Source organism: Galeopterus variegatus, unplaced genomic scaffold, assembly GCF_000696425.1.
Source record: "Galeopterus variegatus unplaced genomic scaffold, G_variegatus-3.0.2 Scaffold3393, whole genome shotgun sequence".
Taxonomy (NCBI): Eukaryota; Metazoa; Chordata; class Mammalia; order Dermoptera; family Cynocephalidae; genus Galeopterus; species Galeopterus variegatus.
In genome coordinates, this window is record NW_007729504.1 from 3,731 (window position 1) to 26,987 (window position 23,257).

At 40.3% G+C, this 23,257-nt stretch overlaps 1 protein-coding gene across 1 annotated transcript in view; it reads right to left on the reverse strand.

Annotated features, from left to right (window-relative positions):
• Nucleotides 1-388: 388 nt before the first annotated feature.
• Nucleotides 389-23,257, reverse strand: part of FAM81A (family with sequence similarity 81, member A) — a 40,936-nt gene continuing 18,067 nt past the window's right edge. The window contains exons 4-8 of the mRNA XM_008584868.1: nucleotides 14,706-14,835; nucleotides 13,106-13,212; nucleotides 5,694-5,829; nucleotides 3,880-4,075; nucleotides 389-2,744 (exon numbers count right to left, since the gene is read on the reverse strand). Of these exons, the coding sequence (XP_008583090.1) occupies nucleotides 2,620-2,744; nucleotides 3,880-4,075; nucleotides 5,694-5,829; nucleotides 13,106-13,212; nucleotides 14,706-14,835 (694 nt within the window). The 3' untranslated portion in view covers nucleotides 389-2,619. The remainder of the gene's footprint in view (nucleotides 2,745-3,879; nucleotides 4,076-5,693; nucleotides 5,830-13,105; nucleotides 13,213-14,705; nucleotides 14,836-23,257) is intronic.

Sequence of the window (23,257 nt, forward strand, 5' to 3'; positions counted from 1 at the left end):
GGACAAAGGAAATAGGCTGCCTGGCTTGAATCGTGCCTCCCACTTATTAGCTGTAGGATTTAGGGCAAGTTGCTGAACCTTTAGGTGACTTAGTTTTTGCATCTGACAAATAGGGAAACAAATAGTATTTAACTCAAGTACTTGTTATTAAAATGAAATGAATTCACACACACAGGGGATGGGCACACGCTCAGGAACTGCCAGCTGCCGTCATTCCAGAGGCAATGACGTTCCAGTTCCCAGAGGACCTGCCAGGACTTCAGCACTTTATTTCAACCATCAGAGTGTTTCCACAGAAAGCAAAGAGGAAGGGTTCCTACCGCATTTTACCTAACTTAGTTTTCGCCTCACACTAAAAGACTTTTAAATTTAAAAATCATACACCATGTTTATTTGGAAATTTTATTCTTTTTATTGCAAATTTCTGGTAAAGGAAAGAACACGGAGGCTGATTCTCATTGAAACTTTGGTGAGAAGAGCACTACACTGTAGCTCGGTGGCCACCCCCTCGGCTGCACACGCCATCACCTGGGGGCCTCTGACATGCACTGATGCCTGCGTCCAGCCTCCCAGAGGTTCTGATTTAATTGGTCTGGGGGCAAATGGGCATCAGTAGCTTTTTAAACTCCCCCAGGTGATTCCAACGCATAGCCAAGGTGGAGAACCCCTGCGGGAGCTCATTAACTTGAGGCTGGCCACATCAGAAGCACCTGAGAAATTCAGCTGACAACTGAGTGTCACCCACTTACATCACCCCCTGGGCCACCTGGTGTCCCCTGTCACCGTCTTCTCAGGTCAAATGTGCTGATGCTTCCTCCTCGGAGCCCCTAGAGAAGAGAGATGCTGGAGGGGGCGTGGCTCTCTGCACTGTGGCTTGCACTTAAATGTGGAGAACTACATGGAACCTGCTTACTCTATCACAAAAAGAAATTCATTTTCTGATTGCAAAAGAGCATTAACCTTTTTTTTTTCTTTAAGTGGAAATAGTCTTATATAGAGATAAAAAGATTAGTGACAAATAAGGAAGTATGTATTGGATGACATATTCCTTGTATAACTTCTCACGTCCAAAATTTAAAAAAACTTTTTCGTCAAGCCATTGAGAGTAAAACATTATGTACTTTAGCAGCATATTTTTTTATGGGTAAACAGTAATAGCCAGTTAGATATTACATTTATGATTTATCCTAAAAATAGAAAATGCTTTTATTTACCTGAGTCCTTGGCAAACAAAAAAAAAAAAGTTGTTTTTGTTTTTATTTTTTTTTTAATTTTTTTAAGTTTTCCTGTTCTTTTTCCTGGGACACCTTCACAGTTTAGAATGGTGTGTCTCACTATCAGTCTTTACGTACATAGCTGAACAAACAACACTGGTGCCAATATTCAATGACTAATCAAATCTGGCGATTGAAAATAAAACACCCATCATCTACAGAGTTGCTCAAGATGAAAGTTTTTTGACAGTGTTATAAATGCAATATCAATTTGATTCTTTGTCCATACAAAAGTATGAATTCCTATTCTATTAATAATACCGAATGATTAATGTCTTAACAGTGATAAAATTTTTAGAACATTTAAAAAATACATAGGATCCCATTTTTACATCATAATTCTGCTGAATTATCATGCCTTCTATTTTGTCCGCAAAACTTTTATAGGTACAGTGCATTGACATGATAAAACCAAGGCACAAGAATACAGTTACAATAAGTGTATATAAACTCTAGCACTTTGTGCCAATTTCAAAAACATTTAGAGAGATCATAAAGTCTGAAAAATTATCACATTCTATTATGATTAATGAACAATTAACTGTGCAATAAACAGACTGTTAACCACCATTTCGTTATTAAATATATGGCTATCACTATACAGGCTGTGGATAATTCAAAAATAGTTTTAAATATTAAAACCCGGTATACCTAGGTGGTCAACGTACATATTGTGCCTTGCATTATCTAGACAATTGTCTTAAGTTTCCACTTAATTTGCAATCTATATGGCAGTTATCAATTTTTTAACTATCTTCATTACATAAATGATGGAGTTTTTTCAGTGTTAAATCCCTTCCCCCTACAAAAGACAGAAGATTTACAGGAAATAACCAATATAAGAAATGCACAAACAACAATAAAATCCAAATGTGGACTCAAAGGCTGAATTCTAATCTAAGGGGACATTCTCTTAATTTGGAATGAGGAGCAACACATTCCTGTGACAACTCATTCATTTCTTAATTTAAAAAAAAATCACCATGACATTTTTCAAAATAGTAAATAAATAGTCTTGGCTAGAGCATCAAGCATTGAAGAAAAATGGTTAGGTCTTTTGATTCATAAAATGAAGAAGATAAAAGCCTTTCAAAATACAGGGGGTGGATAGGAATTCCAGTGAATTTAGAGAAGTGAAATAAACTGGTAAAAATGGTAGTTAATACTTTTACAGAAGAGTGTTTTCAAGACTCCAGGTAAACATTTAGACCCATGAAAACACATTTCTTGGTACATGCACGCCATGGATGGAACAATCCTGAATACAGCGATGGCCTGGCTACAGAGGTGTCAACTCCCAGCCCCACTGCCAATGCCTTCTTTTAGGTCCTTGTCCCGACTGCCTTCACATGGGAGCTTCTGGCTTCTGCATCTGTTGGATTTGCTTCTGTAGCTGGTCCTTGTCTAGCTTCATCTTGGCCTCCAGAACTTGCCTGAGGGATCCTATGCTTTCATAGATGGCTGTAAACCCTTTAAGAAGAGGTAAATTTCACAAGAGTTAATATTAAAAAAACAATGCTGTATCAAATTCTGTAGCATCTAGTAGTAGTTGATTCTGGCAAAAATCATCAGTAGATACGAGAACCCCTGGGGTAAAATTTGATGGGAAGAAGGAGGGTTACATAGTCTCATAGCTCCCTGGAGACGACTTTTTAATTACAAAGGGGGAAAAGTAACTATTAGAATGAAGAAATCTGGCAGATACCACTTTAACCAAGTGATCACAGTTAAGGTCACTAATACGGAGAGAAATAAACACCAGGTACCTCCTAAGATACCCTGGGCAGGACACAACATCACTTCTGTGGCATTTCTGTCCAAAATGCATAACTTGAATCATACCAAGAGGAAACAGACAAACCCAAACGGAGGGACACTCTACAAAATACTGGCCTATATTCTTTAAAAATGCCAAGATTACCGAGGGACTGATCCAGATTAAAGAGACTCAATAAAGAAACATAACAAAATATGAGGTGTGATTCTGGATTAGAACCTGAATGGCCAATGGATATGTAACAAGGTGCTCAACATCACTCATCATCAGGGAAATGCAAATCAAAACTGCAAGGAGATATCACCTCACATCTGTTAGGATGGCTATTATCAAAAAGTCTCGGAGACGGTATGGAGAAAAGGGAGCCCTCGTTCACTGTTGGTGGGAATGTGGAAACAGTGTGGAGGTTCCCAAGTAAATTGACCAGTAGATCTGATAAAAATGTGGGAGCATACCAAAAGAAAATATTTGCCCACAGTGTAAAATAAGCCCACAAAAGCCCCTCCAAGATATACACTAGTTTCCGAGACATATGGAACTTGGCTATGAACAGAAAAGAATCAGCAGGTGGCACTAAAAAATCCGTGCATCAACTGATGTGCGTCAGGTGCAAGCTAAGCAATTTTAGTGTCGTGTGCCAGCCCCTCTTGGTGGCTCTTCATATACTTGGAATCCAAACAGCATTTTAGTTCAATGGAAAGTCAACTAAGGACATTTCACTGTTCCTACCCTTAGCCGGGTCCACAGGTACGCGTAGGGGATAAGAATCAACAGGTCTTCAGATCAAACAGAGAATACACAGCGTGCGCTGCGCTGCCTGTGGCCTACCCGCATTAACTTCTGCTTTCATTTCCTTCATGTCCTCACTCATCTGTAGCTCCAGCTTGCTGATTCGCCCGTGCACCTTCTCCTCTTCTTGCTTCGTTCTCTGCCCTTCCATAGTCTTCTTTTGACTCTCTTCTATTCTGTCAAGTCTGGCTGACATCTGGCTGAGCTTCTTCTCCATGTCCCTTTCACTAGCTCCCTGAGATCCATGATAAGAATTGCACTTGATTACTCCAAAAAGAAAGCCCGCATTGTATTCACATCAGCCACAATATCATTTAACAGCAATCTGCAGGGAACAGAATCGCAAGAGCAGCTTGTTTCCCACCCCAATATCCAGTCTCCCTTTCTTCCTTAACAGACCCCCCAATCTTCAGCTGGATACAAAGTCATCCAGAATAAAGACTACATGTTCCACTGTCTCCTGAGTCTGGTGTGGCTATGTGATTAAGTTCTACCCAATGAAATGTAAGCACAAGTGTATGTGGTAGCTTTAAGAAAAAATTAAAAGACATGTGAAGTATATCCTTCCTCCTTCCTTCTTCCTCTGTTCCTGGAATTCAGACGTAATGGCTGGAGCTCCTGCTGCCATCTTGAGTTATGAGGATGAGGCTCACTCTCTAGGACTGGCAAAAAGTTAAACTAGATGACTCTTGGGTCACTGAAGACTGACACACTATCACATCAGTTCTGCCTTACTACACCCAAACTTCTTTTACGTGTAACAGAAATAAGCTTCTGTTTTATTAAAGCCACCATTATCCTGGGGTTTACTGTTAATTATTAAACCAATCCACATGTAAAAATAAACAGTAATCCAAAGACCCAGAAACCTACAAATATATTAGTATAAATCTAAGTAAATCAACCAGTAGATCTGATGAAAATACAGAATACTAAAAACAAATTTTGACATATTAAATATTATCTTTCCATTCCTTTCCACCATGCTTGGTTGTAACGGGAATCTGTGTCTGCAGGTGAGCTTTGGAGGCCAGGACTACAAACACCAAGCTGTAAGTGGGCTGTGGCATGACAAAGCTCTTTTAATGGTGCACAGCCTACAATTTAACAGCTCCATTATCTGGAGAAAGCAGAGTTGGAGATACAAACTGCACCAGCCAGCCACTTCTGCTCAAAGTCCCACAGGAGGAAGCAGTGCAAGAAAAGAGAAGGGAGAGGAAAATGGTCATGCTAAATAACCAAAACCAACAAAAATTTGCTTGCCAAGTACCAGTTTCAGAGCCTACTGATCTTGAACACTATATATGCAAGACTTCCTTGATATGGTTTTTAGCAGTTCTGCAAACCTTAGCTCTGTGAGAGTCTGGGATAAAAGGAGGAGGAAGATGGAAAAGAAAATAGTGGATTCTGTGTACATGCCACACTGTGATACCTCATACTATAGGTACTGTGTAACGGAGGGGTCTGGAAGGAGAAATCTACTCAACACTAGTAAAAAGCAAAACCAGATCATGAAACTAAAACAAACAGGGATGAAGGTAGTAACTGCTAGTTTTATTTAGAAATGCAGATGGACAATTTGGATCATTAAAGTCTTCACTTAAATTTGTCTTAATTGAAAATACTGAAATTTTCTACTTAGCCTTTGTTAACTAAAACAAGTCAAAGTGCTCTATCTATTAAAAAATACAAAGAATCAATATGCACTATGGAAGTGGATTCTAGAGCAAGAAACAATTGAACAGCTTTAGGAGTTGCCAAATAAATCAGTGATAAGTTACTAGGTATTAGTCAGACATTGTAGGCCCCCACTGAAGAACTTTTCTAAATCATTGCTAAACATCAATACCTACACTGTTTTCCTTAACAATCAAAGAAAGCTGATCAATTTTCTGTAAAAGTTCTTTTTCTATCCGTTCTTGTTCCTGCTGCAACCAACTCCGTGCAGATAAAATCTGGTTACTGAGTTCCTCAACTGTACCTTTAAATCTAAAAAATGAAAATTAGCAAGTTAGATGTAGACAGTTTTTTAAATTACATCAAACAACCTCAATTTCCAACTATCAAATTTCTGATAAATATGCCAGCATTGAACTCAGCTCAATCAGAATTACATGCTTACCTTTTCTTAGAGTTGCACTTAGCACTAAGTTGGGCAGGGGGAAAGGCAGGAGGACACAACAGAAAAGCATCCGATGGTACTTCCTACCTGTGAAGAGCTGGCGGTGTGGGCACTGGGGTGACACAGTGACACAGAGCTGTGCCAGGTGCTAACCTTTGCAGTTCCGAGGGCCCATGGTGCTCCTGGCTCAGAGGACTAGTGTCCCCATCTCTTCTTCCAGCCTCTCCTACTTCCCTGGGCTCTTCCTCCTTGTCCCTGTTATCTCCCAGGACTGGAGCCTGGATCCCTTTCTAATGTTCCCCAAATTGCTCTTGCCCCATGTGGATATTTCCTAATTTAAATCAAAAGGAAAATTGAAAGAAAATAGAAACCCTTCCAACCCTCCATTCCTTTAGTCCTTTCCCTTTCCAAATTCCTTAAAATAACTATTCATACATGTTTCTTCTCCTTAATTATTTTTTCTTATTTTTCTTATGACATGTAATAAAAGTACAGAAGAATATATATAATGTTATGCAATTTAAATAATATTAATAATAACATGAACATCTACTGTGTTAGTAGAGCCACTAACTGTCCTGCAATACCTATTCTTCTCCTCTTCCTTATTAAGAAGCCCTCAAATGTCCACTGGGTACAAGGCTGCCTCGCCAGAGACTACATTTCCTCAGTCTCCCTTGCAGCTAGGTGTGACCACGAGACTAAGTTGGACAGTGGGACACGTATGGAAGTGATAAGCACACTTCCTGGTCACATCTTTTAAAACAAAGCTTCCACCCTGGTTTCTCTCCCTGTCCCAGCTGACCGGGAAGGGGCAAGGACTGGAGCAACGGAGAAGCCATATAGAGTGATCAGTGCTGCCGCCTGTGCTGGACCACTGCTCTCTGCACTGCTATGTGAGAGCCACAGCACTGCAGCTAGCCTGCACCCGAACTGATACAGCTGTGTACCCCAGCCAGGTTAAGACGCAGAACATTCCCAGGACCTTAGAACCCCCAGTTGTACTCCTGATCGCACCACCCCCCAGGAAGTAACCATGAACTGGAATTTACTCCTCTTTATCATTTTACTCTATTGTTTTCAATCCCAAAACAACATATTTTTCAGCAGTGCATATTTCTAAACTTTATATAAATAGAGCAATAATACAGTGTGAGTTTTCTACAACTTCTTTTTTTACTTCGTATTATGTCTGTGAGATTCATCCGTGCTGGTGTGTATAACTAGCTAATTCATTTTCATTGTGGAGTAATATTCCGTCTTAGGAATATACCACAATTTATCCATTCTTCTGTTGGTGGGCATTTGTTTGGGTTTGTTTTTATCCACCTCTGCTATCAGAATAATACTGTTATGAAAAACTGACACATAGCTCCTAGTTCAGATGTACAAGAGATATTATGTCTGTGAGATTCATCCGTGCTGGTGTGTATAACTAGCTAACTCATTTTCATTGTGGAGTAATATTCCGTCTTAGGAATATACCACAGTTTATCCATTCTTCTGTTGGTGGGCATTTGTTTGGGTTTGTTTTTATCCACCTTTGCTATCAGAATAATACTGTTATGAAAAACTGACACATAGCTCCTAGTTCAGATGTACAAGAGTTTCTCTAGGGTGTGAACACATCTGACTTTACCAGAAACCCCCAGGTTGTTTTCCAGAGTGACTGTACTACTTGACATTGCATTTGGTGGTATAAAGAGGTCCCATTATCCACATCCTCGCCAACACTTTTGCATATCTGATGTGAATTTTTATCCTCTGATTTTTCTAACATTTGGAAATTATACACTCATTTAATTGTTAGAATAGAAATTTTAATATGCACATTTATCAAAGTCTAAAGTTATTCAATATCTGTAATTTGATCCTGAAAAACTTCTTAGAACACTTCAATTTCAGAAACCTTCCTCCTAACTTATGTGTGATTATTGACCAACAGTTTAGTTCCATAGTGTTTTTACACTCTATAAATTAGACGTTATTATTATGTTTGTTTAGATTTACCCAGTGTTCATCATATTCTTTGCTCATCCTTTCTTCTTATACAGTATTTAAGACCTTCCTTTCCCTTTTTCCTGAAGTCTATCTTTCGAAAATTCGTTTAGAAAAGGTTTATTAGTAAACTTTCAGTTCTTATTTCTCTGAAATACCTTTATTTGTCACTGGGTTGCCAATTCTTCTCTCTCAGCATCTGGAGGTCTTAGACCATCTTCTTCCAGTCCTTATTAATACTGTAGANAGATTTACCCAGTGTTCATCATATTCTTTGCTCATCCTTTCTTCTTATACAGTATTTAAGACCTTCCTTTCCCTTTTTCCTGAAGTCTATCTTTCGAAAATTCGTTTAGAAAAGGTTTATTAGTAAACTTTCAGTTCTTATTTCTCTGAAATACCTTTATTTGTCACTGGGTTGCCAATTCTCTCTCAGCATCTGGAGGTCTTAGACCATCTTCTTCCAGTCCTTATTAATACTGTAGAGAAATCTGCATTGGTCTAATTTCTCTCTCTGCTTTAAGATCTATACATGTTTGGCATTCTGCAGTTTTACTCTGATGTGCCTAGACTTGATTTATTACTTATTCTCCTGGAATGTATTTGGCTTTCTAAATGTGAGATTCATCTTTCATCAATTCTGTATAATCATCTGCCATTATCTCCTTAGATATATTTCTCCTGTACTCCTTCCATTATCTCCTCATAGAATTCTGATTAGGCATAGGTTAGGCTTTCTCACTCTATCCTCTTATATTTGTTTTCTATTCTTGTCACAAAAAATTACCACAAATCTAGCAACTTAGAAGAGCACAAATTTATAATCTCACAGTTCTGTAGATCAAAAATCCAGGTAGCTCAGCTAAGCTCTGCTCAGGTATCACAAGGCCAAAATCAAGCCATCAGTCCAGCTGCTCCTTACTAGAGGTGGTGGGCGAGAATCTACCCAAGCTCATTTGAGCTGTTGGTCAAAGTCACAGCTGCTTGTAGTGGGTTAAATAGTGGCCCCCAAAAAGATACACCCACATTCTAACCCCCAGAACCTGTGTAATGTGACCTTATTTGGAAAAAGTGTCTTTGTAGATGAAATTAAGGATCTCGAGATAAGGTCATCCTGGATGATCTGGATGAGCCCTAAATCCAGTGACTGGTGTTCTTATAGGAGACACACATGGAGGAGAGACACACAGAGAGAAGAGGAAAAGGCCATATGAAGACAGAGGCAGAGACTGAAGCGAGACGGCCATCAGAAACTGGAAGAAGCAAGCAAACACTCATCCCTAGAGCCTCAGAGGGAGCGCAGCCCTGCCAACAGCTTGATTTCAGACTTCTGGCCTCCAGAACTGTGAGGATAAACTTCTGTTGTTTTAAGTCACCCACAGTGTGGTAATATGTTACAGCAGCCCTAGCAAATTACTGCACTGCTGTATGACTGATTTCCCTGTCTCCTTGCCAGCTGTCAGCCAGGCGTCATTCTCAGCTTCGACAGGCTGCCTGCATCTTTGGCTCGTGGCCCCTTCCTCCATCTTCAAAGCCAGCAATGGTGGGTTGAGTCCTTCACATGCTTCACATCCCTCTTCTGCCTCATCACTCTGACCTCAGCATTCAAGGGGTCATCTAATTAGATTGGGCCCATCCAATTTTCCAGAATTCTCTCCTCATCTCAAGGTCTGTAACCTTAACTTGCAAAGTCCATTTTTTGCCATGTGATGTGACACAGTCACAAGTTCCAGAAATTAGAGTGTGGACATCTTTTGAGGGGTGGCATTATTCTGCTTACTCATACTCCTATGACTCTTAATCTTTCTTTCATATCTTAACAACTCTGTCTCTTACTAGTCCAATCCAGGTAATTTCTCCAGTTCTCTCCCCCAGTTCACTTACCCTCTCTTCAGCTGTGTAGAATCTGTTGTTTAACCCACATGTTCAGCTTCTATTATTAATTATTATATTTTTTNTTCCACAGGCTGCCTGCATCTTTGGCTCGTGGCCCCTTCCTACATCTTCAAAGCCAGCAATGGTGGGTTGAGTCCTTCGCATGCTTCACATCCCTCTTCTGCCTCATCACTCTGACCTCAGCATTCAAGGGGTCATCTAATTAGATTGGGCCCATCCAATTTTCCAGAATTCTCTCCTCATCTCAAGGTCTGTAACCTTAACTTGCAAAGTCCATTTTTTGCCATGTGATGTGACACAGTCACAAGTTCCAGAAATTAGAGTGTGGACATCTTTTGAGGGGTGGCATTATTCTGCTTACTCATACTCCTATGACTCTTAATGTTTCTTTCATATCTTAACAACTCTGTCTCTTACTAGTCCAATCCAGGTAATTTCTCCAGTTCTCTCCCCCAGTTCACTTATCCTCTCTTCAGCTGTGTAGAATCTGTTGTTTAACCCACATGTTCAGCTTCTATTATTAATTATTATATTTTTCTAGACGTTCTATTTGGTTGGTTTTCAATTCTGCCTGGTCATTTTTGATAATCTCTTGTTCCTTTTTACACTTTCAAAATACATGTGTGTATATACGCACACAGACATACATATACATACAAATACACAGACATATACACACACACATTTATTTTATCCAATAATTCTTATATCTGCTCTATTTAGAGGTCTGATTCTGTTTTTTATTCTTCTGACTCTATCACTTCTGTGGCTTTATTTCCTTGAGTGTCTTGCAATTTTTGATTATATATTCATGTTCCTTAGAACTTTATCTGTGGAAGGACTTGAAGACTCAGCTTTTGCTTCTGCCAGAAACCTTAGGGTACTCCCAAATCAGGATAATTTTAAGATAAACAATCCACTGTAGTAATGTGAAGTCTAGCTCTAAATCCATATAAGGATTGGACTGTGGTCCTGAATTCTCAAGGAATTCCTTTTACGCCTCTACACAGAACCAAGATTTAGACAGGCAAGTTTCCTTATGACCTCTTTGTAGAATGGATTTTTTCCTGGTTCATCCAACTAGGGTGCCACCTTTTGGGTCTCCAACCTGACCTTCAACCTCACATAGGTCCCAGGTTTTGTTTCCTGTCCTCTGTGAATAGCCTTTATGTTTAGAATTCTAGACTTGAAACTGTAGGAAGAAAAGTAAAGATATTCATGTCTGTTGACCTAGTAATATCTCCTAAAAAAATTAATCACAGAACAAATACTAAGATGTTTATTTCCTGCATAATAGAAGGAACATCAGAAACTTTTCTGTACTTGGCAAGCTTGTAGGATCTATGAGAAATGGGGATGTAACTCAATAATTATGTAAATACACATAATCAGAAGAAAGGAAATATGGCTTTCATAAGAGAATTTCTGTTAAATTGGCAACATCCCTGAAATGGCATCAAATATGGAGGTAATGAGATATAAGAGCCAAGAGAGTGATTAATTTAAACTTTTCACAAGTCTCTAACAAAGTTCTATATGAAAGTCCTTTTTAAAAAATATATTAAGTCAAATATATACATATAAATATATACATATATTTGACTTAATATATTTAAGTCAATATATTTAAGTGTGTGTGTGTGTATATATATATATATGTATATATATATATATATATGTATACACACACACATGCACACATAATCACCACTGGCTCTGTCTTGGCAGGAAAATGCCAAGTTCATGAAGCTTCATGACAAGAAAAGGTGTAGGGCTTTGTGACTGGGCAGAAGAGCAGATGAGTTTCCCTGTGGGCAAGTACAGATGTAAAGCGTCACAGTAACAAACTGGGAAAGTAAATTATACTGCACTAACCGAGGTATCTCAAAACCCCCCTAGACTACTGCCACAAAATGCCCCCTGACCGATCTCCCCATCTCCATTTGTGCCCCCATGTGGTCCACTTTCTAACTGCAATGAAGGTGATTTAAAAAAATATCTAAATCTGATTGTATCACCCCATCTGTTTAAAATCCTCCAGTGGCTTCCTGTTGCTCGAAGAATAGCAACAAAAAGTCCTGAATGTAGTCTATGAGGCCCTGCAAGCTGGCCTGCCTCCTCTCCAGCCTCACATCCCGCCACTTCATTCTCATTCTCTGGTCCATACACCCTTGCCGTCTTTCAGCTTCTTGTGTGCCACACGCCTCCCACGACAGGCCATTCCATCTCATTTGTGGCCATCCTACTCTTTACACAGCAAAACCCACTCATTCTTCAGCTCTCAACTCAAAACATTTATTCCTTCCTCAAGAAGGCCCCACAAGCAGGCCTCTGCTACTCACGCTCATACCACTACTGTGGTAGTTTCCAGTGCCTGCTGTGTCAAATTATCACCAACTTGGTGGCTTAAAAGAACACAAATGTGTTCTCTTACTGTTCCGGGAGCTAGAAGTCTAAAATAGGTTTCACTAGGGTAAAGTCAAGGTGTCTGCAGTTGTGGTTCCTCCTGGAGGGCCTTGGGGGGGAATTGTTTCCTTGCCTTTTATAAGTTCTAGTGGCCACCCTCATTCCTTGGCTTATAACCCTCCCTCTGTCCTCAAAGCGTATCACTTCAACCCTGGCTTCTCGTCACAAGGCCTTCTCTCTTGACTCTGATCTCCCTGCCTCCCTCAGATCAGGACTCTAGTGATTACATCAGGCTTACACAGATAACTCGGGATAGTCTACCTATTTTAAGATCCTTGACTTAATCATATCTGCAAAGTCCCTTTTCGCCATACATGGTAACATATTCACAAGTTCTGGGGATTAGGACATAGAGAGATGTGGGGGACCACTATTCAGCCTACCACAACCATCTACCTTTTCATCAAAGCACTTATCAGCATTAGTAATAATATAGCATATGCTTATTTAAATCATTATTTGATTAATAATCATCAGCTTTCTAGACTGCAAGCTCAACAGGATAAGAACAGAGTCTGTTTTTTGTTCACTACTGGATCCTGAGCCCCTAGGCCAGTGCTCAATACATATCTGTTGCATGAATAGATGGATTATTATCCAACCACTAAAGACAATAATTATGAACGTAAAGTGCCAACATGCTATATGGGAACTTTTCCTTTTAAATTCCATTATTGTTTCACTTCATGCAACAAATAAAAACCAAGAGGAAAAAAAATGCAGTATTGCATAAACTCATAAAGAACTTCAACCAAAACACTTTTTTATAAATTGAGTACTTACTTAGTATCCAAAAGCTGAAGCTGATGGTTACTATCTCTGTGGGACATCTTCAGTTTGGTGCTCTGCTCTGATATTGACAAGTCAACTCTGTTCAAAAGCTGAGAAATCTGGAAAAGAAACCTTGCTTATAAATTTCATATCTAACCCCTTCAGATATAATTTCAGAAAACATTTGGTAAGCCATATTCCAGTCCATGGCATTAAGATTTGATCTAATTTAATAGATTCATCTAGGAGTTCGTGTCATTTCTCCACCTCCATTTTCTTTCATACACACCAGTAGCACTGCCAAAATATTCACCGTGCACTGAGCACTTAACTTAACAGTTCTCTGATGAGCAAGCCCAGCTCCTGCCTGGGACCATACTTTCACCAGCTTGCACGAAATACAGTCATCTTTACCTTGGAATTTCTACCATCAGTGTGGCTCCTTCCTACACACAGAAAATGGAATTTTCATCATTTACGAAACCCTTCAAGGTCCAGATTTGCCTCCATATCAAATCAAGTCATCAATAAATATAATTTGTAGCCTAAACCCTCCTGCTCCTTTTTCCCACTAACTACCCATTTCCCTTTTATTTTACTAAAATTTAATATAAAACTAGCCCTGTGTGAAATGTTTTCATTTTCTGCAAAAATTATGATGTTCAATGTTCCTTACTTAAACATTCATGGTATATGTCAGAGCCAGAAAAAAGTAGTTTGTCTCTTTTAATAAATTTCTTTATATATTTTACTTGGCTTGGCCACAAGGGAAGCTTAAGATTTCCTTAGCTTCTATTTCCTGGTATAATGCCATCCTCACTCATTTTTCAAAAAAAAAAAAATTATTAGACTTTTTTTTTCATAGTTTTATAATAACTGTATTTTTCATATAAGAAGGTTTAGATCCTTATTGGGCGTAATTAGTATATAAGTATTTTTATCTAATAAATTGACCAGACGTCCCTGTTTCAGTGAAATAGTATCTCTTCAAATGAAGAATAGCAAATAAGGCAGATACTGTGGAAAAGTCCTAGAAGACAGGCCCTATTACGGCAAAGAGAAACTTATAAAGGGCCAAAAAACAACCTCAGATGCCAGGAGCTTTGCTTTGTGAAATCGATCTGTGAATTTCAAGGTAGAATGCCCTGAAATTCATTAGCCAGCCTACCCACTACCTTTGTCCTAATTTTGTGCTGTGTATAGACTACGTGATGGGGTAGCACAAATGAGTCTCACTGATTACAGCAACGATTTCCTGAACCAAAAATTGGGATGAGTGGCATGTAAAAGAATGCTGGATCACTTACCTGTGCAAGTTTTGGAGATATAACATAGAGTTTCTAGAATATATTGTTTTAGGAATGAGGGGAAAGAACCTTTACAATTAGGACTGTATACAAAAAATCTTGGTGGTTTGGTTGCCAGACACAGGAAGGGCCACTCCAGTGAAACAGACGGAAGGAAGAAGTAAAGAAAAAAAGATGTTTATGATTTGCATAAACCCATGCTGGGTGTCCCAGCTGGTTTCTCCCGTAAGAAATAATCAACACCCTGTTATTCTTAGCTGAGAACAAACTACCCACTTTTAAAAGCCACCAGAAACAGGTCATACCTGTCCCTCTGCATCTTTGATTTTTGTTTCCAAGATAAGTTTAGCAGCTTGCTGTTCTTTGTTCAAGTGCTGGAGCCCCTCATAGGTCGTTTTGTGCTCTGCGGACAGTCTTGCTATGCTGGCGTCACATCTGTCGAGGCAAACAGCAAAGCTAATTCTTTGCTAAGCTAATTCTTTTCTAAGTTTAAAAACATGCTCAAAAGCTTCCAGCCCCTCATAGGTCGTTTTGTGCTCTGCGGACAGTCTTGCTATGCTGGCGTCACATCTGTCAAGGCAAACAGCAAAGCTAATTCTTTGCTAAGCTAATTCTTTTCTAAGTTTAAAAACATGCTCAAAAGCTTCCCTATATACACTAATATGCAAAACCCCACTCAAAGAAACTGCACTAATGACATTCTTTTTAAACAGAGATTCAAATGGATTCAGAGAGCTGCTCTCATTATGGTTTTTAAGCTAAACCACAGGAATGTGGCTAAATAAGACTAGAGATGTAACCATCAAAGAAGTAAAGTTTTCACAATACCCATGAGTACGTCACTGTATATGAGGTGAGAGCCCAATTACAGAAAACACACCTGCTGTACTGTATGTGGTCTGTAAGTCTTCAGTACCACCCCTGCCCTTTCAGGTTCAGGCCTCCTTGGATTTGAGAGGCAACTTCTACTACATTTGAAAGAATTACTTCTAACCTTTTATCAAATCACCTGTAAGGCTGTATGCTTTGAGTGGGGTATCGAGCAGTTGGTCCAAGCTGTAGCAAAAGCTGCTCTGCTCTGTGGGCCTTACAACTCAGCAGATCCAGTGGTGCTCAGAGTACCTGCAGCAGATAAGCTGTGCATGAAGCCTCTGTCAAGCCCTAACAGGAGAACCACAGAATGGACCCCTAGGAATTTAGAGCAAAGTCAAACCCTGTTCTGAGACAATCATTCTTCCTTTGAGAAGAAGCTGCTGGCTTGCTACTGAATAGAGACTGAATGCCTAAGCATGGGACCCTGCAATCTGGGCAGTCCATCATGAACACCAGGCCATAAAGGTGGGTATATGAGCAGCACTCCATCTTCCAGGGGAAGGGGTATATAGACATCAGGCTTGAGCAGGTTCTAGAGACACAAATAAGTTACAGGAGCCCAGAGTCCTGTGGCATCTACTCCTGCTACTGTGCCAGCTCTCCCTCAACCCACACCTATAGCTTCTTGAAGAGTTCCTGATGACCAGGTGGATGGAGGGAGGACAATTCAGGCCTGGCTTCCAGATGGTCACATCCAATATGCTGGCACCTTCTGGAAGAAGACTGCTGACATTTATAGATCCACTCAAAAGTAGCTCTAACGGGTATCAAGGAAGGAAAAAGTTGGCAGAATTTCAAACAATATAAACAGGGATTCATTTTGCCTGAAATAAGAGATGGTCAGACATTCAAGGGAAGTGACTAAGGGTGAAAGACTTGGAAAAAATAATTGGAAGATTGGTGACAAGGAAAAGAGGTTGTATAAATGGATCACTCATAATTGGCAAAATCTTTTGCTCCTTGTGAATGCTCTCATAGGGGCTGAAGCTCAAAAACTCTACTTCCCAGACTCCCTTGCTAGCAGGGTTCTGAGTTAGATTCCACCAGTGAGAGGCATTTATGCAAGACCTGGAGGGTAGAACAGAAGGAGCGGTGGGCAGACACATGGACAGACTGAGATGAGAGGTCTACAGCCACCACCAGGCACACTCCTTCTTCTGGGCTATAGGAAGCTAAGATGATCAGTGGCTCCTTTTTGTGATTCTTGCATGTCCTGCTGTCCCGAAAGCCAGTAGCAATTTTCCTTCACTTTTCCAGATGCTTCCAATGGTTCTACAAGCTCCAGTTTCCTGTACTAAACCCCTTCCTTCTAACATACTTAGAGCAGTTTCTGTTTTCTTGACTGAACCCTGATGCATATAATCACTGAAATGTTACAGAGAAACGTACAAAATATTAACCAACTATCTCTGGGTCATGTGTGATTTTTTAAATTTTTTAATTCTTTTCTAAATTGTAAACATTTTCTACATTAAGTATGTATGATTTTTATAGTCAGAAAAAACAATAACGCAAACAATATATTTCAATCAACAGCCATGTACAATGAGTGTGTTACAATTTTATGGAATACACACTGCCCTATCATCCCTGCCTAGGCCCCTTATGAAGTAGAAATGAGCCTGGAGTACTAGGAAACCGTAGCTAGAAGCATATGGGACAGAATCAGCGTCACGACAGTGAGGTCTGGTTCAAGGTTATACACAGTAGAAGTGGAGAGGCTGTGGCTGGAATCTCAATCCATAAATCATTTATCCAGTCAATACTATTTATAGAATGTCAGTTTCTTACCTTGTATAAGAAACTATTACACAAAATGGGGATATAGCGGGACCATTTTCTCTCCAATACAAACACTAAACTGTCTATAACTTTTAAGCATCCTTTTCTTTTTTTAAGTTTTTTTCCCCCCTTTTTTTTGGATGGGGGCAGCTGGCTGGTATGGGGATCCAAAGCCCTGACTTTGGTGTTATAAGACTGCCTAAAACATTCTTATGCCACCTCTATCAAAATGTTATTCAGCTTACATGTATATTTTTCTATCGTTGATGAAGACTACATTTGACATCTTGTCCACGTGCATTGCCCCACTGATTGAGACAAATGAGCTCAGAAGATTCAAAAGATAAGGCAACATAAAGACATCCCAGAAAAACGAAAACTGAAAGAATTCATTGCTAACAAATCCACCCAACAAGAAATACCAAAGGAAGTTCTTCAGGCTGAAAACAAGTGCCCCAGACAGTAATTGGAATCCTCATGAAAAACCAGAGGGCACTGGTAAAGGTAATTAATTATAAATTATAAAAGGCAATATAAATGAATACTTCTCCTTTCTTAACTGATTCAAAAAGGAATTGTTTAAAATAATACATATATATTTGTATTGTTGGATCTTTAACAGATAAAAATGTAATGTATTTGATAATAACAGCATGAAGGAGGTGGGTGGGAGCAAAACTGTATTGGGGTAAGGAAACGACAGCAGATGGTAACTTGAATCCACAGGAACAAATGATAAAAACCAGAAATAGCAATAAAAAGGTTAATACAACAAACTCTATAAATATGTACTTATTCTCCTTTCTTCCCTCAGTTTTTTAAAAAAGACATTAACTTATGTAAAGTAATAATTATAACAATATATTATTGGGATTGTAACATACAGATGTAATATGTCAAGAGTAATAGCACAAAAAGAAGAGGCAAGGAATGCAACTATATTGGACTAATGTGTTTATGTCTCACTGGAATTATGTTAGTATAAATCTCAAGTAGATCATGATAAATTAAGAAATGGTATATCTGAATAGACCTATAATAAATAGAGATTAAATTAGTGATTTTAAAACTACCCACAAATAAAAACCCAGGACCAGACAGCTTCACTGATGAGTTCTACCAAACATTTAAAAAAGAATGAATACCAATTTTTCACAAATTCCTCTAAATAAAAGTAATAAACACTTTCCAACTCATTTTATAAAACCAATATTATCATGATACCAAAACCAGACTAAGACATCACATGAAAACTATAGACCAATATCTCTCATGAGTAGAGATGCAAAAATTGTCAATAAATATTAGCAAACTGATCCAGCAATATATAAAAAGGATTATATATCATAACCAAGTGAGATTTATTCCAGGAATGCAAGTTTGGTTTAACATCAGAAAAGCAGTTAATGTAATATACCATATCAATAGAAAAAAGGACAAGAACCATATGGCCAATTCAATAAATAGAAAAAAGGCATTTGACAAAATTCAACACCCTTCATGATAAAAACAGTCAACAAATCAGAAATAGAAAGGAACTTTCTGAACCTGATAAAGAGCATATACAAAAATCCACACGTAACATCTTACTTAATGGTGAAGGATTGGATGTGTCCCCCTAAGATCAGGAACAGGACAAGGATATCTGCTCTCACCACTTCTATTCAACATCATACAGGAGGCTCTAGTCAGGGCAATTAGACAAGAAAGTAAAATAAAAGTCATCCAGATGGGAAAATAAGTAGTCAGCCTATTTCTATTTGCAGATGACATGAGCTTGTAGATATAGGGAATTCTACGAAATCCACTAAAAGTTATTAGAAGTAATGAATGAATTCAGCAAATTTGCAGGTTACAAGACTAATATACAAAAATCAACTGTACTTCTATGCAGTGACAATAAAAAAGCAGAGATGAAATTAAGAAAATAATTGCATTTACAACAGTATCAAAAAAGATAAAATACTTTGGAATAAATTTTTAAAAGTGCAAAACTTATACTCTGGAAACTACAAAATACTGTTGGAAGATATTAAATATATGGGTGTCTCTCCATTTTCATGGATCAGAAGACTTAACTTTTTTAATGGCAATATTCCCCAAATTGATCTAGAGATTCAGCTATCAACATTCCAACTGGCTTATTTGCAAAAATTGAGAAGCTGATCCTAAATTTCATGTGGAAATACAAAGGATTCAGAATAGTCAAAACAATCATGAAAAAAAAAAAGTTGGAGGACACACTTCTTTTTTTTTTTAATTTATTTTATTTATTTATTGAATCAAAATCAATTATACATATCTTCAGAATAGTCAAAACAATCATGAAAAAAAAAAAGTTGGAGGACACACTTCTTTTTTTTTTAATTTATTTTATTTATTTATTAAATCAAAATCAATTATACATATTTTGGGGGTTAAACATTGAGATATGTTGATTAAATCAATATTACTAGCATATATATTGTTACAAATCGTAATTATTCTTTATGCCCCTTGTCCAATCTCTCCCTTTACCCCATTCCCTCCCCCTCCCCCTTCTAATAGCCCTAGATTTCTTCTCTCCTTCTGAAAGAATAATGGTTACTCTGTTAATTTGTTGCCTAGATGATCTGTCCAATGCTGAGAGATATGATCAGGTCCCCCAATATATCATAGAGCATGTGCTTCTTCTGTCACTCTGAAATGGGTTTTGTGGAGAGACATCCTCTTCTTTTCTTTGTCTCTGCTGGTGACCCTTCTTGTGTGAATGCACTCCAGTGGCTGGCGGACCCTCTGCATGGTGGTTGTGGCGTCTAGCCGCTTTTGCAGCAGCCATGGTCATTGTGGTGAGTGTGGTGGGCCACCCACATGGAGGTGCTGCTTTTGGTATGCTCCTTGGCATGGGTGGTATGCCTGGTTGTGGGGTGTGTTTGGTCCCCTTCTCCATGCCTCTGGTCCCTGGGCAGGCACCAAGGCGTTGGCGCCATGTCCCTAGTTATGGGAGACGGGTCCAGTCCCCTTCTCCATGTCCCGGGTCTCTGGGCGGGCCCCAAGGTGCTCACGCCATGTGCCTGGTTGTGGGAGGAGGGTCTGGTCCCCTTCTCCATGCCTCGGATACCCAAGTGGGCCCCAAGGTGCTGGCATTTTGTGCCTGCTGTGGGAGGAGGGTCCAGTCCCTGGCTCCATACCTCAGGTCACTGGGCAGGACCTGAGGCACTGGCTAGGTATACCTGGTTGTGGGAGGGTGGTCCAGTGTCCTTCTCCATGCCCCAGGACCATGGGCAGGCCCCGAGGCACTGGCTTGGTGTGCCTGGTTGTGGGAGAGAGGTCTGGTCCCTTTCTTCTTGCCCCAGTTCCCCGGGTGGGTTCTGAGGTGCTAGCATGTTGTACCTGGTTGTGGGAGGGTGGTCCAATCCTCAACTCCATACCCTGGGTCCTTGGGTGGGGCCCAAGGTGCTGGCATGGTGTGCCTGGTTGTGGGAGAGAGGTCCAGTCCCCTTCTCCATACCTCAGGTCCCCGGGTGGGCCCTGAAGTGCTGGCTCAGTGTGCCTGGTTGTGGGAGAGAGGACCATTCCCCTTCTCCTTGCCCTGGGTCCCTGGGTGGGCTCCAAGTTGCTGGCATGTCATGCCTGGTTGTGGAGAGAGGTCTGGTCCCTGACTCCCTACCCCAGGTCCCTGGGTGGGCCCCAAGGCGCTGGCTCAGTGTGCCTGGTTGTGGAAGAGAGGTCCAGTCCCCTTCTCCATGCCCTGGGTCCCTGTGCAGGCCCCAAGGTGCTGGCATGGTATGCCTGGTTGTGGGAGAGAGGTCCAGTCCCCTTCACCATGCCTCAGTTCCTCAGGTGGGCCCTGAAGCGCTGGCTCAGTGTGCCTGCTTGTGGGAGAGAGGTCCAGTCCCCTTCTCCCTGCCTTGCATCCCTGAGCAGGCCCCAAGGTGCTGGCGTGGTATGCCTGGTTGTGGGAGGAGGGTCCAGTCCCCTTCTCCATGCTTCAGGTCCCCAGGCTGGCCGCAACACACTGGTGCAGTTTGCCTGGAAGTGGGAGTGGGGTCCATCCCCAAATCCAAACCTTGGGTTCCCAGGCAGGCCCCAAGGTGCTGATGGTGTGCCTGGGCTGGAACTAATTTTTTGTCCTTTGCTTCTAACAGGGGGAACTTCCTGTGGGAACCAGTACTTGAGTGTGTGGTTGTTTAAATTGCTGTTTCCCTAGGGAAGGCTTTTTGTGCTGCTCAGTGTTTAATGGTTGATCTTACAGGTACTTCCGGCTCTCCAGAGACCCAGTGGATCTGTGTTCTGTAGAATCTCTGATCTGGGCCTGAGGTTTGTCATCAAACTGCACCCCATGCAATTCTGCATTCCTGACCAGTCTCCTCTGAGTGGTCCTGTGCTGACTGGGGGGCAGATCAGCTGTCCTTGCTGTGTCCCAGTGTTCCCCTGGTGGGCCCATCTCCCCCACTGCCCGTGCTCCAAACACTTCCCATGGGACAGGCCCTGCGCCAGTCCCTTGCATGACTCACCAGCCTCTGAATGGCTCCCTTTTTTCAGTTGTTCTGGCTCCTCGCTCCTGCGTGGGTCCATGTGAACCCTATTAGTGGTCTTGCTGTCCTGGGGGCCGCCAAGGCCCTCTTCTCTCTGCTGTCTCCAAGTAACTCCATCTGAAGGGCACAGCTGCGGCTTCTGCCAGATCCTGCTCCATGTGCTCATCAGCTCGAGCCTTAAAGCAGCCATGGCCCGAAATGCTCAAAGCAGCTTTTTCTTTCTCTCATCATAGTTTCTCCCACCTTCATGAACTCAGTAGGTCTCTCCTCCTCTTCCCCTGAGCTCCAGCTGCCCCGGCTTGGCTGATGTTACATTTTTATAGTTGTAAATTTGGTTGATTTGTAGGAGAGAGTGACGCTGTGGACAGTCTATTTTGCCAACTCGATTGGATCTCACACACTTCTTGATTTTAAAACTTGCCACAAAGTTACAGTAATCAAAACAGTGTGGTACCAGCATAACAATAGACCAATAGATCAATGGAATAAAACTGAGAGTCTATAAACAATCTATACATCTATGGCCAAATGATTTTCAACTAGGGTGCCAAGACAATTCAATGGGGTAAAAACAGAATTCTCAACAAATGATTCAGGGACAACTAGATATCCACATGCAAAGAATGAATTTGGAACCCTACCTCACACCACATACAAAAATTAAAATGGATCGAGGACCTAAATGTAAGAGCTGAAACTATAAAACTTAGAGGAAAATATAGGCATAAATCTTTGTGACCTGGATTAAGCAAAGGTTTATTATATATGGATATGACACTAAGAACACAAGCAACCAAAGAAAAAATAAGTAAGTCAGATGTAATCGAGATTAAAATTTTTGTGTTTCAAAGAACACAATCAAGAAATTGAAAAGACAACACTTAGAATGGGAAAAATCTTTTCAAATCAGATATCTGATAAGGGAATTGTAGTTAGAATATATAAAGAACTCCTACAACTCAATAATAAAAAGAAACAATTAACCCAATTTAAAAATGAGCAAGGGATCGGAGTAAACATTTCTCCAAAGAAGACATACAAATGAGCAATAAGCACATGAAATGATGTTCAACACCTTTAGTCATTAGGGGAATGCAAATCAAAACCACTTCAAACCCACTAGGAGGTCTACAATCAGAAGAACAGGGAGCTGGAGGTATTACTCTACCTTACTTTAAACTATACTACAAAGCCATAATAACCAAAACAGCATGGTACTGGTATAAAAACAGAGACTCTGATCAATGGAATAGAATAGAGCACCCAGAAATCAACCCACGCACTTACTGCCATTTGATCTTCGACAAAGGCATCAAGTCTATTCACTGGGGTCGGGACTCCCTCTTCAGCAAAGGGTGCTGGGATAACTGGATATCCATTTGCAGGAGATTGAAACTAGACCCATACCTCTCACCATGTACTAAAATCAACTCAAAATGGATCAAGGATTTAAATATACACCCCAAAACAATAAAGAAAACATAGGAGAAACACTTCAGCAAATAGGGCTGGGCACAGACTTCATGAATAGACTTGATGCCTTTGTCGAAGATCAAAGGGCAGTAAGTGCGTGGGTTGATTTCTGGGTGCTCTATTCTATTCCATTGATCAGAGTCTCTGTTTTTATACCAGTACCATGCTGTTTTGGTTACTATGGCTTTGTAGTATAGTTTAAAGTAAGGTAG